At 41.5% G+C, this 26,143-nt stretch overlaps 1 protein-coding gene across 6 annotated transcripts in view; it reads left to right on the top strand.

Moving 5' to 3' along the window:
- fgd4 (FYVE, RhoGEF and PH domain containing 4) overlaps nucleotides 1-26,143 on the top strand; it is a 48,146-nt gene that overhangs the window by 20,479 nt on the left and 1,524 nt on the right. For 3 of the 6 annotated variants that reach the window (XM_011476504.3, XM_011476505.3, XM_011476507.2), the window contains exons 2-15: nucleotides 8,397-8,480; nucleotides 16,705-16,860; nucleotides 17,273-17,465; nucleotides 19,233-19,629; nucleotides 23,049-23,138; nucleotides 23,243-23,388; nucleotides 23,470-23,626; nucleotides 23,755-23,893; nucleotides 23,971-24,029; nucleotides 24,109-24,255; nucleotides 24,525-24,697; nucleotides 24,772-24,802; nucleotides 24,915-24,995; nucleotides 25,080-25,205. In XM_011476504.3, the coding sequence (XP_011474806.1) occupies nucleotides 8,397-8,480; nucleotides 16,705-16,860; nucleotides 17,273-17,465; nucleotides 19,233-19,629; nucleotides 23,049-23,138; nucleotides 23,243-23,388; nucleotides 23,470-23,626; nucleotides 23,755-23,893; nucleotides 23,971-24,029; nucleotides 24,109-24,255; nucleotides 24,525-24,697; nucleotides 24,772-24,802; nucleotides 24,915-24,995; nucleotides 25,080-25,205 (1,979 nt within the window). Of the gene's footprint in view, nucleotides 1-3,946; nucleotides 4,129-8,396; nucleotides 8,481-11,465; nucleotides 11,535-16,704; nucleotides 16,861-17,272; nucleotides 17,466-18,630; nucleotides 18,894-19,232; nucleotides 19,630-23,048; nucleotides 23,139-23,242; nucleotides 23,389-23,469; nucleotides 23,627-23,754; nucleotides 23,894-23,970; nucleotides 24,030-24,108; nucleotides 24,256-24,524; nucleotides 24,698-24,771; nucleotides 24,803-24,914; nucleotides 24,996-25,079; nucleotides 25,206-26,143 lie in introns of those variants that run through there. The other 3 variants (XM_011476503.3, XM_011476508.3, XM_011476506.3) reach the window with 3 other exon arrangements.

Raw genomic sequence — 26,143 nt, 5'->3', positions numbered from 1 at the left:
CACAATTTGTAAAAAAAAAACAACCTTGAAGTTTCATCCCAGTCCTCTTTTGATCTACTTATGAAGTGTTCCCAGTGGTCTTTTAATTATGATTATGCCATTTTTAGCCAAAATCTGAAAACCTTCATCATTTCCTAGGACCGTTTCTGCAGAGCAGCAGGAGTTCATTAGAATTCACCTCTGAGCTGTGGGCGGGACTGTTGGTGCAGAGCAACCCCGCCCCTCTACCCTCCCCGTTGCTGAGAGCTTGGAGCATGTCTATGGCTTGGAGCCTCCAGTGTTTTTTCCACGTCACAAATAAGATTTTTTTTGAAATGCACTTTTTTTGTCCTGATTTTACAAGAATTTGTATAAAGAAATACTCAGAAATACAACTTTAATTTTCCTAATACATGTCCCCCATCATCAGAAAAAGGCCACAAGAACATGTTAAAAAAAAACACCAAAAGCACTTTTCATCTTTTCTTATAGTGGGTCTTTTAGGGACTGTTTAAAACTGGTTAAAGCAACTAAAACAGATTTTCTGTGCAGGTTTCTATCCATGACGCTTTCTCAGCCTTTATTTGAACAAACCAAGCTTCTAAATCTGTCACAGACGCCGAACAAACATGAACTGATGCTTCGTTTGACCTTTCCATAGTGGATTCCCTTTTTGATCTGCAGATGTTTGTACCAAGATCACCAACTCATGAGGGGCAGTCTGTGGGAACTTCTCATGGGGCTATTTTTGGAGCTATTTCCAATCAGGAAATCGCTTTCTTTTTCTCCCAACCGATGGAAATCAGGAAAAGTGGGGCTATTTTGGGCATTTTACATGTTTTAGACGATTACTGACCTAAAACTGCATGTTTGTTCCACAAAACATATAATGAATTGAATTCAGAGATTTGGGTAGACAACGGCCTCTGTTTATTCTTTGTGCAGAGAGGTTTTTAGTCCTGGTCATTTTGTGCAGTCACATATCTGCAGCTCATCTGTAAGACCTTTCAGGGGCTGATGGGAATCAGCATTGCTGTTCATTTGTGAACTCTGCTGGGACTCCGTCAGACGCTGTAATTGGGCAGGCTAGGTATTGATTGACACATTCGGGAGCTCCGGCCCAGCAGCTGTGATCTTTTTTTGTTTTTATTTCTGGGTTTTTTTCCATGTGGAAGAGCAGGTCACGGAGGTTAGAGGAGGACATTAAGCGCTGGTGACAGAAGAAGTCAGTGCAGCTTGTGGGCGTTCTGAAGAAAAGGAAAAAAAACATTGGTGTCAAAGTGTGTGGGGTGGGAAAGAGAAATGACAGCATCGCTTGGATGATCTGTCCGTCCCTTTCTACGTGATGAGTCTGCACACTGTTGTTTGTACCTACACGCTTTTCTTTTGAAGACGTCAAACACGCTGGGTGTGACGTCCAGAACATACTTGAGTCTCTTTAAACATTAGAATTAGAAACGCATTCCTCACATTTTTGTCACGTTCTTAGAAGTTGGGTGACAAGGTGTCATCCAAAAGCGGTGACTCATGCAGGATCACGGCGCTGGGGTTCAGTCAGCTGCTGGCATGGCCTGCTCTCATTACCCCACGGGCCACTGAGCATGCTCAGATCATGCCAAGAGCTTATCTTGTCCTGCTGGTCAAATGAAAAGAGCATGCTGGGGAGCACGGAGGAAACATTCATTTTTCATGAGACACATGTTTAAGGAAGTGGAGTGAGAGGAATGAGTGTCGTCATTGGGTTTCCTGGTTTCGAGAGACTTATTTTTGTTGCTTATGTTTCCTTAAAGTCAGCTAAAAATGAGCTCATTCAGTTTAGTGCCTTGCTAAAGGACACTCACATGGACAGAGCAGGAAGCAAAGCTGTGACTTTCCAATCAGAGGTTCACCCTCCTACATGCCCAAGTATTAAAACATACCTTGATTGAGGTTTAGAATAAATGTATCGCAAGAGAGGAAAGAAAATGACCTAAACGGGTGGATAAAACCAAATGATTTATTATTTTTTGCCACAAATTTGAAGTACCAGTAGAAATCTCTTTTTTTTGCTGAAAAAGAATTTCGGTGTTCAAACTTGAAATATTGATGTGAATTTGCGACTTCAGTATTGATTTGACTCATGGGTAGCATTTAATTTCATGCACTCACCTCGGTCTTCTTGGTTATTTAACTTTTTTTTTTTACCTAACTTTGAGATTGTTCGCTTTTTTTCATGCTGATCCTGAATTATTTGTTGTTTCTTCCTTAAAACAACTTCTAAATCCTCAATTTCCAGCTTATTCATTTTATTAGGAAAACATTGTTGAGAGCCAGTTTAGCTCGTGCTGGTTTGCGGCGCCTTCCGTCCGTGAAACCCGGGTTCGACTCCAGGCTGCTCCCTGTTCCCTTCTCTACCTCTGCCGGTTCCAAGCCCGGTTAGAGAGGGTTGCGTCAGGAAGGGCATCCGGCGTAAAACATTGCCAAATTTACCATGCGACTTGTTCGCTGTGGCGACCCCTGATGGGAGAAGCCGAAAGTGGAAGGAAAAGGAAAACATTGTTGAGACGAGCTAAATTACTCTTGCAAAACGGATTTAAAGATCTTTTTTTTTTATTGCATGTATCTGACCGTCGTATCTACAGCATAAATGTCAGATTCCTTGGCCACCAATTGTCCCATTTCTCACAGGGTTTTGTGTATCCTTTGATTGTGTTGCCTATTCCAAAACCTGAGCTCAGTGTTCCAGTTTTTTTAGATTTGTTTCTAACAAATGTGTTGTGGAAAGAAAGTGACTTTAGTAATCGTTGTAAATAATAAACACAAATTCCTTATTAAAGCATTTGGAAAACCTTGGCATTTAAATAATTATGTAAAGTGTATGAAAGCCTGGTTAAGTTTTGCACTCTAACAACCTCTTACTAACATCGACCTGCATTAGAGAATAGTTTGATGTTAATTCAATTTTAAGACTCAAACATCTGCATGGCGATAAACTCTTGCCCTGCGAGATTTCCTGGTTGTGGTTTGGTTAAAGAGACTTTTGGAGATAAAACTGCAAACATTACATGCGTCCCTTTGGAGAAAAAAAAAAAAGCATCTGCTAAACAAGTAAATGTTTCTCTTTGTCAGGAAAATGGGTCTCATCTGTGGAGTGACTAAACACGGAGTTTTTACCAGGCCTTTCCGCTTTTGCATTATTGTGCGAGTGACAGAGAGTCATGATTCTTTGCTAATTGACTATTAAAAGAGGACAGGAGCCAATCAGGAGAGACGCATCTGGCCTCTTTGAGGAGCCTCCGACTAACATGCGCATTATCACGCGAAGAGGCAGCCGTCTGATTAAAGAGGTGTGACTTAGCATGTTAATACTGGCCCCTATTTCCATTATTTATGAATTGAAGGAAAGTCATCTTTAATTAGGGCGACCCTGCCATTCAACGAGGGCGTTAAAGGTTATTTTGCTGCCGCTTAGTGAAAAGTAATTTTATTTTTTTTGGTGTCTAATGATGTTTTATATTTTTATCGATGTCCCAAAGTTGGATTATTTTGTTTATTTTGGTTTTTATGCATATTTGAATCAACTTATGCTTTGGGATATTCAAGCTGAGATCTGGTTCGTTTTACTGCACATTAGCAGGGATGCATGCAAAATGCATGAGACTGTATTTAATAAGCAAAATGTATTAAGAATCAGACTGCAGATTATTAATAATTAACTTCTCCGGCGTGAACATTTTAGTCCTTTTCCCGTCCTTGTTCTTCCACCGCGGTTTCATCTTCTCCTCCCACTTTTGGGGGGGAACTTGTCCTTGAACGCCGGCCAGCCCTTTAATGACTGCTGTTACAGGGGAAGTGCTGAGGCGACGGTGAATCTCGAAGGACAAGGTCTCCCTCCTCCCTTCCTGCTATTCTCTGCTTCACGTGGTAACTTTGGTATCCAAGAAACTGGTTGGTGCAGTGACAGCAGCGGCTGCGGCGGCAGCAGCAGGTATGCGGAGCGTTTCAGGCGTAAACACAGACATGGGCTTGCCCGCCAACAGGGAGGTTTGTGTCTGAGGACAGAAAGCTGAGACATGAGCTTGATGGTGAGAGGAGGGCATAAGATGGACAAATACCGGGTGACGGGCAGCGTGGGGAAACCCCAGCTGACCTTGAGGACACAACTTAGAGGTAAACGTTTCGATTTTTAAGGAGCTTAAAGGTCAAAAAAGGTTAGAAAACACGTCTGAGGAGTTTGATGGCTTCTTTTATGAATGCATCACTAAAATATCTCACAACTTTCTTGAAGAAAAAAATTAGGATTGTTCACACTTAACCTCTGCCCTAACCTCTTATTTTTACATCTGAAGCTAAATTTAAACGTTAAATCCAGGGTATTTTTACTAAAACTTATTTTTGTTGAATTTTTATCAGAAATTCTTAAAGTTTAGAGACAGAACTTTAAATTTTAAATATTTTTTGCAAGATATTTGATGTCCTCTTCTGGAGTTGTTGAGAATATTTTCTGTATGATTATATACTTTCCTTTTTTTTCTTTCTCTTTCCAATCATGTCTGAGAATCTGAAGATTGTCACAGCTCTTTAACACCCCTATAGAACACAGGAGATAACTGGATGTGTCAAAAACACAACTTTAGATAAGAGGAAACCTTTAAAGGATCGGTTGAACTTGTGAATCGGCCAACCTTTGATGTGCTTTTCAGTAAAAACGCCAGAGTAGTCTGATTACAAAGCTGAATGCATGCTTACATTTCATCTGCAGAGTAAATCTCTAATCTAAATGATGAGTTTTAGACACAAAAATAAAAAAACACAAGGATCGAACAGAAGTCATACATTTATCATATTTCGTGACATTTTTAGATGCCACTTTTTGTTTGCAGCTTTCACTTTTGCAACTGAAAATGAATGTCTTATTAGAAATTCTGAAAACTTTCCTGTGAGAAAATGTAAAAAATAGTTTCATTTTCATTTCAGTCACTTTGCTTTTTTATTATTTTTAAGAAAACATGACTTTAATGAGTTCATAGATCTGGTATGGTTAATTTCTACATCAACAAAGAAAAAGTGAGACATCTTTGTCCATGCATATTAGGTAAATAAAATGTGTTTTTTAATATAATTTGGCTTTTTTTTTAAATCCATGATCATTTGTGCATCCCCACCAAAAAACAAACGACCTGGTAAGATTACAGAATGTTCTTAAAATGGACAAACTACATAATTTTAACTATTGTTGTTATTCTAATATGTAGAATTTCAAAAAAATGATATTAGTCTTAATTGTTTAACCATCGTGAAATTATGTTTTGTCTAAGCATAAAATTGCATTTTGGTTGTGAATCAGTAGCACATGAGAAAAAAGCAGTTTCAAAAATAGCTCATTATTATAGACGTAGAAAATACTCCATAAGCTCCCTGCTCTGCTCCATTCTGATCATCCATGAACGTCTCTGTTTTTCTCGTCTGAGCTGGAATCTGGACCTAAACTGGATGGTTCCATCATTTCTGCTGCACCGCTAATGTTGTATTGGGCCTGCAAGCTGGTGGGAAAGCATGCAAACAGAGGGGGGGGGGGGGGGACCCCTGAGGCGATAAACTCCTGACACTCTGTAGAAACTATGCCCCACACGCATTTTTTATATTGGCTAAAAACGGCATGATTACAACAGATCAAAGTGGAACTTTAAAGAGAAAGTTCCGTTTCTTTGCTCTTTGTTTGATGAACTTTTCCAAATATGAGGATTGCCAGGCTCCACTTTACACACAGATTCTATGATTATGTAATAAAAGGAGGAAACAGGAAGCAGCTGAGCCGCTCAGCCAAACGTAAAGTTTGTTTAGCGGCTCCTGCCGTTGAGGCGTGTAGATAGGATCACCGTCGGCTCTTGCACAGTGTGTGGCATCTTCTTCTTTGTGCGTTTCAGCGCTGACATGGTAACACATCCCCCACGTTGAGAAACAATAGGCATTGGAGAGGACCGGGTTGGAGGAGGGGGAAGTTGCGGGCGGGGTTGTAATGTCTGCTTTGTCCACAGCACCTTTGATAAGATGCTTAAATGTTCTTTTTTTTTTTTTTTTTTTTAATTTTCATAGAGGAACTTGTGTGGATTGTAAATAAGGATTTATGTGTATCTTTTATGTCGGAACAGCAGGCAGACCCGTCATCGGGGGTCCAGATGGTGCGCGAAAAAACCTTTTTAAATCCCTCAAGCAGAATATTAACACCCCCCCCCCCCCCCACCTCAGACGGACACGCACACGCATAATCACAGTCCATACTTCCAACTGACAGCCCCCCCCCCCACGCACAAACACTCTCTGATGGAGTCCACTTTGCTTTTATCCTCACTACATCAGTCTTAGTCAGCTCTGCTGTTACTGACGCCGGTTTAAGGCCTGATTGGGGGGGGGGGGGGTGATATGGAAGTGTGAGGACTTTAAAACAAGTCATTGGTTCCATTTTTTTTTTCAAAATTTTATAAGTTATTGATCTGCTAAATCTATCCTGCATCCAATTCAGACACTGCCCCATCATTGCATTTCTGTCTTTCAGCTGTTTTAGCATCTTTCATCCTTAAACGTTCGAGTAGCATTTTGTTTTTTTTTCACGCAGAGATGAACCAATTTAACTCTCTGTTCTGGGTCAGTTTCACTATTTAATCAAACTACTGCACCAGGATGTTTAGAATGTAAACTGGATCATTTGAAGGTTGTTCGGAGTTAGCTGTTCTGCACTGTTTTATTCCAAAGTCACAGGAGAAACTCTTTAAGCTGCAGCAAAACCATCTCCAGCTGGGAATGTTTCCTCTTTAAAGACAACTTGCATGTGAACATCCACTATTTTCAGAGAAATTGTTGTTTTGGGCATAAAGAAGGAGATGTACTGCTTCATTTAATTAATTCATGGAAAAGGTCTGAAACTCGCCTTTTACTCGTTTGGTGTTACATTTTTACAGAGGTTATCCGCTAATGTTTTGCTTCTTTGGCTACATGTTCTTTTTATTTTCATTTTTGTTCCTTTGCTAAATGAATTTATCTCAACTAAAAAAAGTGAACATTGAGAGAAATTGGGCTTGATTGATTTGTTTCTTTTAGTATTTTCAGCAATGAAAACAATTAAGGAAATGTATTATATATATTTTGTGTGTGTATATATATATATAATCAAATGTTTCAAATATTATTTCATTTTTAAAAAATAAATAAAAGAAAATATGTAATCTTTTTGACATTATATTGCATTTCTGCACTTTTATTAAAGTTATTAATACTTTTTCAAAGTCTAAATTACACATCAAGAAACAAAGATAAACCTCTTCAAATCAAATCAAACTTTATTTGTATAAAACTTTTCCAACTAGTTTTTCTCAAAGTGCTTTACGTAAAACATAATAAAAAAACTCCGACTCAAGTTCACAAAATATTCTGGCACTGGATCCCCCCAGATCTAAAAAAGAGCAGGACCCGGGAGATACCATTCCAGTCACAAAGACTGGAGTTACAACTAACATTTAAAATAAAGAAAAGTTCAAACAGATAAAAATAAGTAGATAAATGAACCTTAATAGACAGATGCAGATCAGTGAAAGTGAATAAAAGATATCAAACACGTAAAAAGAGAAAAAATAATGTAAAAATCAAATAAATTATCATTAGAGGGTATTAGAACACTATTCCAGACATCACACGACATGCAATAAAGATGTTAATGCGGTTAAAAAGGCTTTGTCTACTTTTTTTTGCATTTGTTTTTTGAAAAGTTTAGCTATAACATTTCTGGTTGAACATTTTAAAAAGCAAAATGAATATGTACTGCATTTTTTTAAGCAGTTTTTTCATGGCATGTATGTCTTCACTTTTTATTTCTCTGTTGTTTTGAATGTATTATTCTGATTCGGTTCTGCTGTCATGAAGCTCGGACCGCCGCCGCCTTCCTTCCTGAAATCTGTCTCCTTTCGTTTTTTCCTCATGGGCTGCTCTGGTGAGAGAAACCAGGTCAGCTCGGTCAACCAGGAGGCTTTCTGGGTGAAACTTGCCGTGATTTTCCGAACACTCGGAAACTAAAGAATCCAATAAATGATCAGTTGTTTTCTTCTTCTTCTGTTTACCCTGGACTTTAAATCCACTTTTATCAGACAGCGTGGTTTGTGGATCATGTCATTCTCATGAGGATATTATTGTTTTTCCAGCCTCAACTATATACTTTTCTCTTTAATCTTTTATGTGCATAATAAGAACATATCACAGACATGCTAATGAGGGTTTCTGTCTCAAAGGACTGGAGTGTAAATGTAAATCTTTTCATTTCTAAATAAAAACAAGTCTGCAACACACAATTTTGGGTTTTCTGAATTGACTTTAGGTACTCGCACGACTTCTAATCCAACAGTTTTTCATGCTGCATGACGCATAACTGCCTCTTTTGTTTTTCGCAGCGAGAAGAGGCAAAACTCCCTGTTTCCAGACCAGAAGTGCAGAGGACGAGACCTGTGTGGCCGTCAAAATCGAGCAGTCTTTAGGTAAGCATCGACTCTTCTCTGTTCATGTTTTTATACCGTTCTAAGCCCTTTGTCTCATTTTCATGTTCTAGTAGGTTCTCCTCATGAAGCAGAATCTGGAGGCTTGTTTAGATTCACTCATCTGGTTCTTAGTGAGGGAGCTACTGTATAATTCAATTGAAAAATGTTTAATTTAAAAAAAATTGAAAACATCAGCTCATATGTGTGAAGTAAAGGTCACTTCAGTGTCTGAATAGGTTCTAAATTTAATCTATCACCTCTTTGGTTCCTTTTTTTTTTCTTTTGCTCACTTTATCTTCAACCTTCTCCAATATTCGATGGCACTCTGTAATCATCTTTATCAATTTCTTCTCTTTCCTGTTTTTATGGTCCATTTATTTTATTCCTCTTTTCCTCATTCTTCCCCTTTTCCTAGTCTAGTATCTTTCTTTTCTCGCAAATGTAACTATTTGATGTTGGCTCTGTGGTTCTCTTTCTCCTGGGTCCTTCTCTTTTAGATATTGTCCTAACATGTCCCTCCTCTCAGAGGTCTTATTTGGTCTGTGTTTAAATTTAAAGTGAATAAAAGTGAATTATCGTGTGTGTGAAGCAGAAAAAAAATCCCTCACAGTGATTTTTTTTGTGTTAAACCGGACAGTAATGCACTGAATGATCAGGGAGGGAGGCGATAGAAAACCAAAATATATTGAGTTTGCATCACCTTCTAAAATAACTTAAACATTTACAGAATGGTGTAAAATCTCTAAGCAAGTTTAAAAAATGACAGTGAACAAAGAAAGCTTTCAAAAGTATTAAAAAATAGAATTTTTTATCACAAAATACAATGTGGACCAACAAACCAAACAACAAAAGTCTGTGTTTCTACCTTTTCCCTTCATACCAGCATCAATTCTTAGAGGCTCGTCTGCATAAATTCAAGAATTTTGTAGAATTGTGGGACTGTAGTCAGGTGTATCATCAACTAGTCATAAAGAATCGGTGCTAAAACTCAAGGGGGTTAAATTCTGGCCATGAACTTGAACAGAACCGGTGTGTTGGAGACTTCCAACTTTGTAAGGAAGAACCAAAAATGAGGCAGTGAAAGACCGCTTTATGTCATGGAAACGATGGGCAAAGCAACGAAACACGCTAGTATCTCCCAGACTAAGGTTACAAGCTTCAAGATGTCTTCAGAAACGCAGAGGATCGTAGGCGCCGTGGTCGGCAGCAGATCAAAGACGCATCGAGCTCATCACCCTTCGGAATCAGAAGATGACCAGCAGTGGCGTCTGCGCCGATCTGGCAGAAACCAGCAGGACTCATTCATCCACTGTCAGGAGACGTCTGATCAGAAGGGTCAACCCGATCCCTGTAAATGCAGAATTGGTTCTTCTCAGTGCTGAAAGATACTTACCCATCATGCAACACCACGAGGGAGGCGCAGGATCTTCTGCGGCAGCACAACGACCCCAAACATCCAACCGGAAGGTATCTTCAGCGTGAAGAAGACCGAGACTGGGAGGGGCTTGATCTGAGAATCGTGGAGTGAAGATGCAGAAGGATGTGACAAAACCTTCATCCACAGAAGATCTGTTGTTTTGAGCCAAGATCTTTCAATTACTGTGCAGGCGTACCGAGAAGAACTGATGCTGTTTGAGAACAAAGCTAGGAAATCCCAAATTATTTTAATTCAGATTTCTCTTTTGTTTATTTATTGCAATTTCCTGATTGATAAAAATCTAATGATCAAGACGTTTATTTCAGAAACCTTTTTGTTTACAGCCTTTTTTTTACGATCTTTTGCACAATGCTGTATCTTTTTTATCATCTTAGAAATAACCTTTGAGGAGTTTTTTTATCTTTTGTCAACTATTGAATCAGAGCACCAAACTTTGAGACGTTTACTTTAAACTGATTTCAACCTGAAAGATTACAGATAAACCTCAAAGTCTCCCTTTAAAGTAAGTATTGCATTCTTAGGTGAGAGTGAAAACAAAACAGAGCTGCAACGATCTGAGAATTTTCTGAGGAAGCCGTTTGGGATCTATTCACCTTTCATCGCTTTCTGCCTAACGAAATGTAAACGCAGATGACATAATCCCACTATGGGGGTGCTTTAGGTTAAACGTAAGGATCAGATGTGTGATCTGGAGCACTGAAGAGGACACTTTGGTGCAGGAATTTGCTCTGGTCTTACTGGTTTTCACCGAGACCATGTTCTGCATTCCTGGACCTGCTGCTTGACTGAGCACGTTTGATGCCTGATGAGTGATCAATGCACCGTGTGGCTGACAGAAGAGTTGTGTCAGGAGGTGTAAGTGTAAGGTTGGTGTGCACGTCGGTGAATTTACGAGCAGCTCCTCAATAGGACGAGCGCTGTGAAACAAAGCTGTCACACGCTGCAGCACAGCAGCACAGAAAATAGAGAAGCGGGGGTTGCAGTTCCCTCTGATGACTTCTGCAAACGGAGCGTTTCTTCTCAGCGCTGAACTCTCTCTGCATCTGCTCTGGTGTAGCTTCTCGATGCATTTGTGGTCTAATGATGTTGTAGTCCGCCATTTTTTTATGTATTTTTTTGTCTCTGTTCATGTTTGCAGAAGACCTGTGCCTGAGGTGGTGATGAAAATAGCTTTTAGATCTTTCTCAGATGTGACGCTGACAGCTCTTCCTGTTGTGTTTGTCAACCTAACAACAATTGAGTGATGGTTTGCGTGAACTCAAGTTGTCATGTCAACCATATGACCATCATCAAAACCTTTTCAGGGTTCTCTTTTGCCGTTTGAACAGGCGAGCACCTCCTCTAAACGGGTACATTTACAAAGACCCGAATCCCCGACGATGTACTTGATTACTTTGCTGGGTATTGAAACGTGAAAAAAAAATCAGCAGGTCCCGTCAGAATAAGATGCATCTGTGGTTGTGTCTGCGCTCTAAAGAGGCTTCAATGAGGGGGGAGTGAATGAAAGGGGAGGAAGGAGGGAGGAGTCTGGCTGTTTGGTGAATCTACATGCAGAGCTGAGTTAGTTCCCAAGCCTTTCAGAAGCATCATTGAATGCAGCTTTTCTTTCCAACACGGTGAGTGTTATTGATCTTTTGATTCCTAGATTTGTTTTTTGGGGGCTTTTTTGGACTTGTTACTTGTCACACATAGATTTAGTTCATTTCTTCTTTTTTTCTTTTTGCTAAAACATGTCGGTGTTGATCTTCTGTAAAAGTTTGAACAAATTTCCTGTCGGCTGCTCACCTCGCTGCTCGCTTCTCTGTGAAGGCGATGCTGCTGCATGATTCTGGTATAGGACACTTTTTTTTAAGGAAAAGGTTGCTTGCTATGGGAGGTGTAACTGTAGATTTGGCAGGTATGTCTGACCTGCTGGCTGGGTGGAAACGCACAGACAGACAGGTGTGTCTTTTATTTCTCACCTGGCTTGATCACATAACGTCACACTTTAACCAGAAAGTCCTTGAAGGCGGGGCAGCAGTGTAGGTGAGCCAAAGGACAGGTTTGGTGAGCTTGTTTGGTTACATAATCAATTTATCTGAAAATTCTCTCCAACATTTTACCCCAAATTCAAGAACTTTTGCATCTTTTTGATGCTTTTCTGGATTTTTATTATTTCTAAACTGGGATTAAATAAAATCCTGTAGTCATGGGTTGACTAGGATTTCTAAGGCTTTTCTTAAGGTCATTTTTCTGGAAGATGAGAAGCTTTTATTTAACCTGTTTGCGATCTGCTGTTTCTGATATCACTTGGAAAAATTGAAGATTTCAGGTCATAAAAGAAAAAAAAAAGAAAAGCCTACTTCCTTAAAGGAAACCTCAAACATCTGGAATTTAAAAAAAAAGGTTCCCTTATAAGGCCGGAAAAGATAAAGAACTTTAAAAATAAACTCATCCCAGTAACAATCAGAAGTACGTCTGTCTGCATCTCTGGTTATCCAAAAATCCTCAGAAATGTACTTTAATTCCTGAAACCTATTACTGAAAAACATTTTCTTAAAGTTTTAGGAACCCTCCTAATGTATGAACCACAAATATGCAGATCTTGCTGTGCATGAAGCACAAACAGGCTATTTTTGACTTTAGTTTGGATGAGTTTCTATTTTCAGACATGCCTGTTTTTTACTTAATTGATGCATTCCTTTAGCCTTCAAAAGCCTGCAGGCGATTGTTGTGCGACAGAATCTGGAGTTTTATGAGAGAAAAACTCCACTGACCACGCAGAAACTTAAAGTCACACAAACAGAGTTATGTACCTTTTTTTGTTTTTGTTTTTTATTACTGCACTCAAACGGAAATATGCAGTTCTGCTTTTGATAAAAATGACATCTAACTGACGCAAAATACTTTCCATCTCTGAGCTGCTCAGATGCACTGTCCCAAGATTGGAGGTAAATGTTTGAATTTATGGAAGTAAATCCTTTCAAGCTCGATGCGCGCCGCACTAAGGGTTTGCAGCTTTAGGGGAGATTTAAATGCATTTATGTCCCTGCTATAGCTTTAACCTCTTACTGACATGAATGGGGAGAACTTTCACGTTTTGGTTTGGAAAAAGAGCAAAACCATGTCTCGATTTATCTGTCGGAGGGATTATGCGCACATGGTTGAGGCGTGGGAGCGTCTGGGGACGTGAATGGTCACTCCTTAAGAAGCCGCTCTGCTGTTTTCATCTGCAGGACTACCTCCTTATCGCTCCTAAGTGTTTCTGCAGGGAAGAGGCTAGCTGCCTGTAATTTACTGTACACAGCGGCGCAGCATGTCTTCCTGAATATAAGTGTGTTTCCAGATGCAGCAGCTTTTAATTCTGAGGTCACGTCTAAGGCACTACGTACTCCACATCCATGTGTTAGAATTTCAGCCTTATCTTGATCTTAAAGAGACTGTTTCTCTCTTTTATGATACTTGTAGCCTTACACCGGGATTTATTATTTGTTGACTGGAACAACTTTTTGTTTGCTCCTCTTAGGAACATGAAGTTAGCGATGCTGAACCCTCCTTGACCCCAAATTGAATGAGGTCAAAACCAAAACTGTCTTAATTGGTTGAATGCTTTATAGCATTGTTTACCCGTTAGTCTTTATTTATGTTTTTATTTAATTTCTGTATTATAGTATCTTCTACTATTTTTTGGCACTTAGCTCCTACAATTTTTCAGCTGTTTTAACCATTATAACCATTATTATAATTTTAACCAGTTTATTCAAATGCTCAGCTCTTTCAGCTTTTTCCAGTTATAACTTTTGATCCTTCAAATCCTTGAACTTTTCAAGATATTCCAGGATTTCCAGGATTTTTGCCTCCATTGAAACACATAAGGGAATCTTTGGTGCAGAAGCTCGCTTGTTCAAGTCCCGGCTCTAGCATTTTTCACAAAAATATCTTTGTTGTTGTTGTGCTGTTTTCACTTTAGTTATGGTCAACTTTGATAATTTCTTTATTTCATTTTTTTATTTGCCATTTATTACCCTTTAAGTTTCATTTTCAGTTAGCATTTTTCTTCTGGAAATGCAGCTCCTCCTAGTTTGGCTTTAGAGATTCAACCCGTCATCTCCTCAGGGCGCAGAATCCCTTATCGGCAGGAAATTCACACCGTAAGGGACTTGTTCAAATCTTCAGATGAAACCATTTCACCTTTTGTGGACACTGGAAACATATTTACTCAAAAACACTGCTGAAAACCTTGTAGCTCAACTCACAGAAGCAAAGGTCCATTCTCAGAAATACTTGACAGCGGTGGATGCAGTCAAACAAAGGTTCTTTAGTGCTTCTTTAGTAGAAAAATGACGGTGTGAAGCTGGAATTTGCTATTCAGCTTTATTCCTAAATCAGGCAGTGTTTTTGAAAGAACGAAAGATTCCCAGACCAAAAGGACTATGAATCTGCATATGTGACTCTCTTCAAAGACCCACTCCAATGAAAACTGGTGTTTTGTTCCTGTAGCATTTTTCAGATGATGGAGGACAAGGATAAATAAAATTAAGATTAGAATATTGCATTTCTGAGTATTTATAAAAATGCAGTTTGAAAAATATTTAAAAATATTTGTGGCGCAGAAAATACACCGGGCTCCCTGCACCGCTCCATTCTGATGCTTCCACTGTCAGATCCATGAACGTCTTTGTTTTCCTTGTCTGAGCCTGAATCTGGATCTAAACTGGTTCATTATTGCTCACCGTTTTTATTGCACCTCTAATCTTAGTTTGGGGGGATGTGAGGGGCTGTACGCCGGCGGGAGAGAGTGGAAACAGAAAGACTGGTGGTGCTACACACCAACAGTCTATCCACAACTCAGAGGTGAATTTCTGAAGAGCTCCTGCTGCTCTGCAGAAACTATGTTCTAGACATAAGTGTTTTTATTTTTAAAATTTTGTCTAAAAACAGCAACACCTTAATTAAAAGAGCCCTGAAAACGCTTTGACAATGGATCAGAAGATGATCAGAGTGGGACTTTAATGTCAAAAACACACGCTTTGAGCATCTTAAAAAATGTAAGGAAATGTGGTGAAAGTGGAAGATAAATGTGCTTCTGTCTTCCTGACATGAGGTCCTCTGGGAAAACACAAAGTCAACACCAGCTTTTGCAAAGAAACACAGAAAACTGAAAAGATTTCGAACATTTGAACTCTTTCTAATAAGTATATTTTAAAGCAGCAAATCAAGCATAAAAACTGCGACAGTTCATCTTTAAAAGTTTCAGAATGGAATGTTTGACAAACAAAACTCTTTCTATTATTATAAATAATCATTTATTTTGACTATATATGTGAAATAAAAACAGATGCAGATGCTGCCTCAGGACTGTTATGATGGCGCTGCCTCCATGTCCCAGACATGATCGCACAAACCGATTGTTATGTAGGTCCTGGCTCGCATTATTCTCACGACCTGTTGCTGGTTGTTTTCCTGCGACGCCTTCGTGTGGCTCAGAGGGGAAGCCAACCGCCTAATCAAGAGCAATTTCTCAGGCAGCCCTCGTAATTAATTGGTTATTTTGGAGCCGTGTTTGGAACCAAACGCGGCGTGGGACTGTTTCCAGGCAGACAGCTCCTTGATCTGCTGTCTTTAATTATGGTCAGACTGTAAAAATAGAGACCGTGACCATATGATTTCTGTGGTTGTTTATTTCTCATTTTCCTCCAGTATTGGTAAGATAAAGATCAGTTGAGGAAAAATAAATACGGGGCACAGAGCAGCCTTTTTTCACCAACTAACACTTTTTTTTTTAAAGATGCTGCAGCTGGAGGACCACAATACACATACAAATACAATAAATAAAGATTTATAAAACCTTAGAAAACCCTAGGAACTCAAAGTTTACAAATATTTTTAGACAATGATTTCATCAAGAAGCAAAGATCCCTTCCTAATGATTTCAAATGTTTCTTTCTGCATTTTTGTGCTGAAATGCTTAAAAGTAGTTACACCAAGGACCAGGAGCTGCTCCCCTCTGCAGCTCCTGGTCCTAGACTGCATTACTGCATGTAGTGCATTGATTTTTGCATCCAGCAGCAGAGCTTTTTGGTAAATTAGGGCCATTAATGGCTGGAAAATGGCTGGTTTAAAAAAAAGGCTCCTAAAATAATGACCATAAGTGCTCAGAGTTGCATATTTGTCACACTCGTGCACGGTGAGTTCAGAAAGAGGACGTTTGCTGTCATCACAAACACTCGCTGTCTTTGTCCGTTCCTCCATTAAAGCGGTCGTCCCGCTCTGTCCACACGCTTGTGTTGGGCCGTCCGTGGCCAGCTGTTGGTCTCACTGGTGCTGATGTCGTCCGAGCTGAAGCATTCGAAGTTCGGCGGGAAACCCTGGCTTTCTTTGGCTGGACGTAAACCTTTTGGGGACGAGAATCAAACTGAATTTTGTTCAGTTTCTCATCCGTCCTGTAGAGAAGTGTGTGTGCCGAAGCTTACCGCGGCTGCTGAAGAAGCCTCTGAGCCAACATTTAGCTGCAGAAGGTTTAAGGAAGATAAATCTACAGAAACTAAGAAGGAAATCTTCAGGACAAGCGGTAAAGCTGACATGCAAACAAAACTGCTGTAAATTTGGGGGATTCAAAAAGAAATACTGTTGCATGTCTGCAGAATTAAAGCTTTTTTTGTCGTATATAAGTAAAAAATATGTCATTTGTAATTTTTTTTTATTAACTTGTTTAAATAATTTGTGGCAAAAAAAAGTGATGAAAGAGTTCCTCCCAGGTGTCCCATCGTCTGTTCCGCTCTGACCTAATGTCCGTTTGCCTTTCAGCTCTCGGCAGCAGCAGCCCGCTGTGCAAGCAGAGCAGCGTGCCCATTGTGCAGGCGTGCCTTAACAGGGCCACTGAGGCGTCCGCTAACAGGAGCAAGGCGAAGGTCAATGGAAGAGCTCCGAGCAGCAGGCCTCGGCTGCCGTCTAAACCTCAAGGTAGGGACGACGCTTGTGCGGATGCTGCAGAGCGAGGTCACATGACCCCTTCTGGTTCACGTGTTAAAGTTCAGACATGCACAGACGTATTATTAGGGGGTCTTGAGTGTGCTTACCGTTTCAATCTAAAAGCTAAGCAGATCGGTGAGCCTGGAGATCAATGAACATCTTTTATGTGAGATGAGTTAATCATTGCACCGAGATAAGGCCGCATACCTCCATTCTTTCTACTGCCTTAAGTCCACACAGGATTCAACTGCAAACAGTTCAGTTACATGTGCAGAGTTGGGCAACTTGTTTGTGAAACCATGGACGTTTAAGCCCTAAAGTGTCACTTGGGATGTGTTGTACTGCCCCCTTGAGCACCAGAAGTGATACTGTGGGGTAAATGTTTTCACTGTCTTCCCTGCAGTGCCTCCAAAGCCGGCACACCTCCTGAGCCCCGTGACGGCGCCAACCTTTTCTCCGCTGCGCAACGTCCACCCTCAACCGTTCAAGCCCAGAATGGAGGAGAGCGGAATCAAACCCGCGGCCACTACCCGAGAGAGAATCCGGGACAAACAGTCCAAGGTGTCGGATCTGATCAGCCGCTTCGAGGAGAACAGGTAGCGCCTCACAGTTTTGTGGCAAAGCTGGAGGAACTCTGTGCTTCTGCTGGGGATTTTGCACAATTAAACTGCAGCCTGCTCCTCTGGTTAGATTTATCCAACAATCTGGACCAACAGCCTCTGTCATAATTTACCGGTTTTGCTCAACCGGCCTCCTCTACGTCACTCCAAGGCTTTTGCAACAAAGTGACCTTCCTTTGGTGAAGGAAAGAACCGGCAAACGTTTCTGACGTTTCGTGCTCCGAAGCGGAAGAGTTTGGATCCTCAGCTCTGACTGGTTGATTTTTCTACAGATGAGAGCTGGGGGGGTGGGGATTAGTCTGTGCCTGACAAGCCAAGCTTTAGTGGAGGGGGAGGGGGGGGGGGGGGGCTGACAGGAGATTTCTTCAGGCGAGGTGACACACGGGTCACTTTCTGTAGTGAGATGAAGCCCAGGAGAGGGAGGTAGGGTGAACCTTTTTTTCTCTAGATTCAATCGTTTTTGTCCATTCGAACTCTTTAAATCTGACTTGATGTCGCCTCTAAAAATGTCAATAGACACAAAAATGCCAATGTTTTCAAACCAGATTATTGTCAGCAGTAGAAGTGTTTCCTTTCCCTCAAACTTTTCACATTCCCAGCTCCCGTCTGACTGAACATTTCAGAACTGGGTTAGTGATTTCAGCCTTTGAGTCCAAGTTGTTTGCGTGGATCGAGGTTAATCGCTGCGATCTGCCGCGTCGGTTTCATTCAGATGGTGTCGGGCTTGTGGGGATTACCCCTCTGGTGGTGCTGGAAGAGATAGAGGTGAGCACAATTAGCCCACTAATGTATTAATCTGGTTCACATGGTAGTCTCTCACCCCGATGGTCACGCTGGAAGTAAAACTGCTCCTCACCGCCACGTCTGGAACGCCACCTGAGCCGTTTTGGGACGTTTACTCACAAACTCTGCTTCACTTTAACATCAAATGATGTCTGTCTGCAGCAAATCCTGGTATTGTTCTGTCCTGTGCAGAGGTGACGACATTTGGTTGGACATAGATAGAAGTCAGGCAGCTATAAGCCCTGAAGTGATTCATCTGCGGAGTTCTTCGCGCCTGCTGCCGTTCTTCCTCTATTCATGCGAGCTTCCTGTTTTGTACCGCTTGTAACCCTGTATTACAGCAGAGCACGCTTCTTGCATCAGTACAGTTTAGATTACAGATAGGGGGGAATTGCCAGACATGGTGATAGTTTAAGAGCTTCAGATTGCATTGGTTTTTCAGCAGAGCTGCATTGGGATGGCGTCTGTCAGCAACAGAGGCTGTTTGCTGTGAGGCGGGAGATCCGGAGAGTCACTCGCTGGGGAAACGGCTGCAGCGGCTGCGGCTACAGGATGTGGAGCAGCTGTATTTGCAATAGTGCCTTTTATCTCTATGTTGGCTCCATTTTTGGGCTGCAGATCGTACGTTCTTCTAATTATTGAACCCTTTTAGTTCAGCAGACAGAGAAAAAAAAAAGTTTAGTATGACAGTAGTACCTCTGTGGTTGAAAGTAGGGCAGTATATCGCTCTCTGGGACTTCACCTTATCCTGTTTGTTACTGGGGTTAGGCAGCAGGTCATGGAGATGTTTGTGCACCTCCCCGACTTTATTTTTAACTCTCACACTCGTGCACTGAAGTATTCTGTAACGCCGGCAGAACGCTGTCTCGAGCAGATACTGTGCAGCCTCCTGTAGGGGAAGGTTTTACTCCTGTGCCGGTCTGACACACTTCCTCCTTTGCTTTTCCTCTCTTCCTCCAGACACACAGACAACAAGCGAGACGGCTCCCCTGTCAAACCCGTCGGCAAGGCTGCCCACGTCGGCCCGGCTCCCCGTGCCCACCAGAGGACGGAGGCCAGCAGGATTCAGGAGAAATTCTCCCCTGCGCCGGCGTCAGCGCAGGATGCCCAGAAACCAGCGACTAACGGGGTGCTAGTGCAGACCAAGCAGGGCATGGAGCAGGAAGAGGAGAACCACGGCAGCCTGGAGATAACGACTGCAGGGCTTTTAAATGGAGATATGGGGTGCGCCGAACGGAGCGATGACCTTTCACCTCCACATGTGGAAAGGACTGTTTCAGAGAGAAACGCTGAGAACAACGCCGGGAATAAAGCCGAGACGGAGCAGAGGACAGAGGAAGCCAGCACCAACCATAATGTAGGTGTTTGTTTGTTTTCTCTTTCCTGCCCTGCAGCATCATTTATCTGAATGTACATTTTCATACCCTGCATGTACGGCCTCTATTGGTTCTCCTCCTGGTCTCTCTTTTTTTTTTTAAGGTTTTAGAACATTTTAATTCCATCCATGTAATTTTTTAGGCTTAAGGGACAAACAGTCTGTGTGTCTGATTGATGTGCAGCTGTTGGAAACGTGAGAACAAAGTCTGGACAGATGTTGAACACTTGAGCGTAAGAGCGTGCTCTGGGGACCTCCCCCATGACAGCCAGCGGAGGCAGCTGTTGTCTGCAGGATAAAAATACCTCAGGGCTGAGAATGGTCTCTGTCGTCTCAGGGAGGACGCTTGTTGCCTCGGCCTGAGGTTTATGCCACTAACCTGTGAAAACAGCTTCCTGTCTATTGTGATCCAAACTGGGTGGTTTTGTCTGGGCTTTGAGTGGCTGTATTTCCCTGTTCAATTAGCATTCAGTAACTCGACTAACAATGTGGTTGAACAAATTTAAAAATGACTTTTTAAGCATTTACGGTCTACTTCTGCAGGAGCTGAAAGCTGTGCAGGCTAATGAAGAGTATAAGGAAGTAAAAAGCTGAAAAAAAAATCTACTGTTCGACAAAACATTGTAAGACCACTATTGATTTAAAAAAACACGTGTATTTGTCTGATGATGGAGGACAAATGTAAAGAAAATTGAGCCTAAAATCACATTTCTGATTATTTCTTTATTCAAATAGTTGTGAAATCAGGAGCAGACGCAAAAAACATTTTGAAAAAGGTCGTGTTTGTGACATAGAACATACGCAGGGCGGCCATAAGCTTCCAGTCTTTCTTTTCCTGTCTCTCCTGCCGCTCTGCAGAAACTTTGTCCTAGAAAACGACACAGTCTTTTAGATTTTGGCTAAATCCTCATTGGAAGACCACTGGGAACGCTTTTACAACAGATCAAAGGATGATCAGAGTGGGACTTTAGGTTTTATAAGTCCAACATAATTTACAAAAAGTCTTGTTCTGATTTTGCACCACAACAGAAGCAGCAAAAAATGGTTTTCCAAGCAAATTTCTCAGATTATTAATCGCCTACATTACCCACAAGTCATTTGGGGAGTGTAAAAGCACGCCTCAGCCCTGCTTTATGATCCAGCTAACATAGTTTTTCCTTTAATCAGACACTCTGACTCTCATTTACGTGTTGAATGGCAGCGTTGCTTACATTTTAATCCCAGCCGCCCAGAGAACATGTTTCATGTGAAGCAAAGATTATTCTATGACACATCTTGGTCTGTTTTTAGCTTCATATATTTAGCCTCTGCTGATCAAAGTGCTGATAAATTTTAAACAGATGGTTCAATGAAATATGAGAGCAGCCAAATGATGCCTGGAACAGTTTCTGGACTTTTACTGAATAGAAGCTCACCTTTACCTGTAGAACTCCAGGAGAGACACATTTTTTGTGCTATTTTTGTGCTCTATCACAAATAAAATGTTTACATCATTAGAATGTATTTGCAAAAAAACTTTGCATTTTATGTCACTCAAACATTTCCTTTAAAAAGGTTGTTTGGAAGATCGAGTTACATTGAGTGGACTGGAAAAGTGACGGTGTTTTTGGAGGAAGACGAGCATGCATGTTGTAAAAGTGTAGATCCGATCATCAGACACGTACAAAGGGACTTTAGCAGAACATTGTAAATGCATGTTGCTAACAAATTAGAGGAAGTGTGGGTCTGGCTGCTCTCAGGTCACTGGAATCAGAGGAACGTGTGGTTACGCATGAATTCTCCTGTATGATCACAGTGAGACACTAAGAGGAAAGGTTGGTGTTCTTTCCAAAGCAAAAGTTTGAACGATTTATCAGACAGGACGGGCTGTCCCTGTCGAAATACTAGATCAATGTTCAAATGTTTCAAATTTACACCGTTTCTTTAAAATATAGATTTAAGTTTTCGTCCAAAAATGATGAAAACCAGTTTTCCTTTGACTGGCAGAACTTCCAGGGAGTAAATGAGGAATTCTTCCTTAGAGACTACCTGGGAAAATGCCTTAAAATTCAACCTTAGGAGACGACTGTCGATGAATTGGATGAATGAGTGCAACCTTTTCAGTGAAGTTCTATTCCATGAGTATTAAGTTGTTTGCTGGGATATTTTTTTTACCCCAAATTAAATCTGTTATTTTCTTTTTATAAATGCATCACACATGCATTTCCTATTAAACAGATACATTGAGTTAAGGGCTTTCAAAAAATACATTTTTTCTCTAATTTCTCTGTAATGGTTTACTTTTTATTGTCTACAAAGGACGGTTGGCACAAATAAAAGTACTTTCTTTCTGTATTCTGGATGTGATATTAAAGCATTTCATCCACTGACACAAACTGTGCAGCTCCAACTACACTTTCTACAGTTATTGTCCATAATTTCATGTCCATTAAAGTCCAGCAAGGTTTAGGATTATTGCAAACCTTTTCCTCTTAAAGGACGTCGTAACTGTAAAAGTGATGGAGGAGGACTTACTGAAGAATGGGGGGGGCTGGTCATCAAAAGCCCCCACTGAGGTTGTCGTGTGTGCCGGTGCTACCACTCGCACCCACAATGACCGATCAGCCACTGAGATGCTTTTGCTAAATGCTCTTTGGCTTCAGTCTGGTGTCTGAAGGCTTCATGTTGCAGCTCAGAATGGAAAGTTTCACTTTTGCTTCTTGGGCATTTGTGGGTCGGTGAACGTATAAATAACCACTTTAGCTTCGAGAGTTCAGTGGGCCGTCGTTCGTTTGGGCAGCCGGGCTGAGACGTGTGTCAGTCAAAGCAGACAGATGAACAGAGCAGAGAATGAATCACTTTCAGGGAATGAAAACGGTGAAGGTTTTCTTACGTTGTTGAGAAAAGCTTTTAACATATTGCTTTCTTTGTTCAACTTTTTACTTTTTTAAATTCTGTGATTCCACTGCAACTTTCATTGTTCAGTCTCTGTGCAAAAGCTGGAGGAATAAAATCTAGAGTTTTTACTTTAAACAGTACAGAAGCAAAGAAGTAGTGCTAGGTTTGATAAGTTTAAAACAAATTTTCCTTGCGTGTCCAGGGGAGGCAGCTTCTTCATCTCAGTTCATCCCTGCATTTTGAGCAGCGACCTTTGAAGGTTTTGTTGGTCCTCAGCTTTGAAACTCGGGTGGTCTGGAGTTCAATTTCTCTAAAACAGGAAGTTGGAAGTGGTCCTTTTTTACCAAGAACAGTTGTGGTCCAGAACACTTCTTTCAGGAAACTGAATTTCTATTCTGCTCTCAGTTAAGCAGAAAAGGATCAGAGTCGCAAACGACTGAAACTCTTTAGGTTCGCTGTCGTGCAGTTTGGTAAAAGTGAAAAAAACTAAACTTCTTAAACGTTCAAATCCTCCATGTTTTTAGGAGACAAAAGAGCAGAAGCTGTTTAAAATCGCCAGTGAGCTCCTGCACACAGAGAAGGCGTATGTGGCACGACTTCACCTGCTGGACCAGGTGAGAAAACCACTGAAACCCCGTCTGACTTTGGGTTTCAGACTCTCCATGAGTACATTTCTGCGTCTTGCAGCAAACATTCAAATCTGAGTCGTCTTCTGTAGGTGTTTTGCTCCAAATTAATGGAGGAGGCCAACAAAGGAACCTTCCCTGTGGACGTAGTGAAGAATATCTTCTCCAACATTTCGTCCATCCACGCCTTCCACAGCCAGTTTCTGCTTCCAGACCTGGAGAAGCGGATGGACGAATGGTGAGCTTCAGTCGAGCTGCTGAAAACCCAGTTCTCAAACGGTCCACATAAAACGCCCTTCTTTTTTTGTTTTCCTTCCAGGGCATCCACCCCTCGCATTGGAGACATCCTGCAGAGGTTCACACCCTTCCTCAAAATGTACGCAGAGTATGTGAAGAACTTCGACAACGCCATGGAGCTGCTCAAACAGTGGAGCGACCGCTCGCCCCAGTTCAAAGCCATCATTCTGGAGATACAGGTACACGCCGTTCCTCAGGGGTCGGATTTATTAACTAAAGAGGAACGTCTGAACATTTTCTCCAACACTCAGACGTGGTGAGGAGCTCTTAGAGGTTCACATTCCTGCTTTGTGGTCCAATCCAACAGAGTCAGGAGGTCTGCGGCTGCCTGACGCTGCAGCATCACATGCTGGAGCCGGTGCAGAGAATCCCTCGATATGAGATGCTGCTTAAAGACTACCTGAAGAAGCTGCCTGACAAACACCCGGATGAGAGGGATGCACAGAGTACGTCAAATACAAAAAGAAAAAGTCCACATTTCAATCATTTGTTTGTTTTTAACCCGATTCTTTTTTTAATGCAGAATCTTTAGAAATAATTGCCACAGCAGCGACTCACTCCAACTCTGCAATAAGGAAATCTGTAAGTTAGCATCTCCTGTAAGTTTTCCCGTGAACTTACGTAACGTAACGTTTCCCGTAAATCTTCCTCCATCGTTCAGGAGAACTTGAAGAAACTGATGGAGATCTACGAGATGTTGGGCGAGGAGGAGGACATCGTCAACCCCTCCAACGAGTTCATCCGGGAGGGACACATCCTGAAGCTGGCGGCCAGGAACACCTCGGCGATGGAGAGATACCTTTTCTTGGTGAGGAAGCAGAGCCTGCTGGGAAATATGCCGAGTACTGATTTAGTCTGCTCCACATAATGGAAACGAGTGAATCGTTTGGTGCTGAGGTGATGCGCACACGTGGGGGTCGTGAAGAACGCTCCATGAATGGGATTGCCTCACCATGTGGTCACGTTCGGGCTTTCATTAGCTGCATGTACAGCGCGTCCCTCCTGCATCATTTGGCTGCATGATGGTTTTTCATTATGTCGGGACTCATTTTCCCCTGTTTTTTTTTCTACCCTCAGTTCAACAACATGTTGTTGTATTGCGTGCCAAAATTCAGCCTGGGGGGGCCCAAGTATACGGTGAGGACACGGATTGGGATTGAAGGCATGACGGTCCGGGAAACCTCCAACGAGGACTACCCGCACACCTTCCAGGTGTCCGGAAAGGAGAGGACCCTGGAGCTCCAGGCCAGGTACTCTGTGTGGGAATTTTTGTCAAATTTAAACGTAGGACTTTAAATTTCTAAGAATTCTCCTTCTTTTTCAGCTCAGAGCAGGATAAGGCCGGCTGGATTAAGGTAAATTCATTTGAATTTCCAAAATTCCCTTTTTCTTTATTTACATTCTCTTTGCTATTTGTTTCCTCAAGAATAAAAGCAGCTCCTGCTAACATTTGATCTGTTTCCACAGGCTTTCCAGGAGACCATAGAGGTCTTCCAGCAAAAGAATGAATCCTTTAAGAACGCCCTGAAGGAGGTGGAGGAAGTTTCGGTTGGTGTTCCTCTGTTCCTCCGTTCGTACGTCCACGCCGTCAGCGGGAGGTTTCACGGCGGTCCCCTCTGTGTTTGCCTGCAGAAAGCTGAGCTGGGGAAGCGGGCCCCTCGTTGGATTCGGGACAATGAAGTGACCATGTGCATGAAGTGTAAGGAGTCTTTTAACGCGCTGACGCGGCGGAGGCACCACTGCAGAGCCTGCGGCTACGTAAGTCCTCCTCCTCTTAAAACTCTGCTTGTTAGCGTGTTCTTGAGGCATTTTTCAGATGTATATATAAAGAAAATTAAGATCAAATTTGCATTTCTGAATATTTCTTGATTTAAAGCGTTGTCACTCAGGAGCAGACGAAAAGATGCAGTTTGAAAAAAGATTGCATATGTGACGTAGAAAATACTTTGCCCCTCATTCTTGATAGCTCTGATATTGCTCACCATTTTGGTTGCAACGCTAATGAGAGGGGCTGTAGGCTAGCCGGAGAGCGTGGAAACGGAGAGCTTTCAGTTATGGGTGGAGCGGGAAGGGATAGTCGGGTTGCTATGCTCCACCTGTCCCGCCCACAACTCACAGGGGAACTTCTGATAAACTCCTGCCGCTCTGCAGAAACTATGTCCTAGAAAACAACACAGATCTTTTTTCTTTTTGGCTAAACATGCCATAATCATAATTCAGAGTCCACTGGGAACTCTTTGAAAATAGATCAGAAGAGTATCGGAGAGGGTCCTAAAGCTTTTTCCATCAAAATCACTGCAGTGGAATCATTAAAGATTTTGTCAAAGCAAACTTTTATAATAATTGTTTGGATTTATCTGCGCTTTTCACCGTTTTACGTGCAAAATCAACACGTCAGTGGGTTTCTGTGGCTTCCATCATATGCTTTTTGCATGTATAATGTGACCTCTAGTAGTCAATGACCTCAGTACTGTAGTTTTATTTGTATCCTTCATAATTTTTCTTACTTCTTTGTTTTTCAATTTAAAAAGATTTTAAATTCAAAATTTAAAATCTCTTTTTCCATTAACGGTGAATTCAACAAATAAATATTAGTTTGATAGTTTTCGGAGAGTTATCATCAAGCTGCTTTGACATCTGCTTTATTCATTGCAAATAGTCGCTTTTCAAAATAAAAGATCTAAGAACATATTAAT

Source organism: Oryzias latipes, chromosome 6, assembly GCF_002234675.1.
Source record: "Oryzias latipes chromosome 6, ASM223467v1".
Taxonomy (NCBI): domain Eukaryota; kingdom Metazoa; phylum Chordata; class Actinopteri; order Beloniformes; family Adrianichthyidae; genus Oryzias; species Oryzias latipes.
This window is presented reverse-complemented; position numbering and strand designations above follow the sequence as displayed.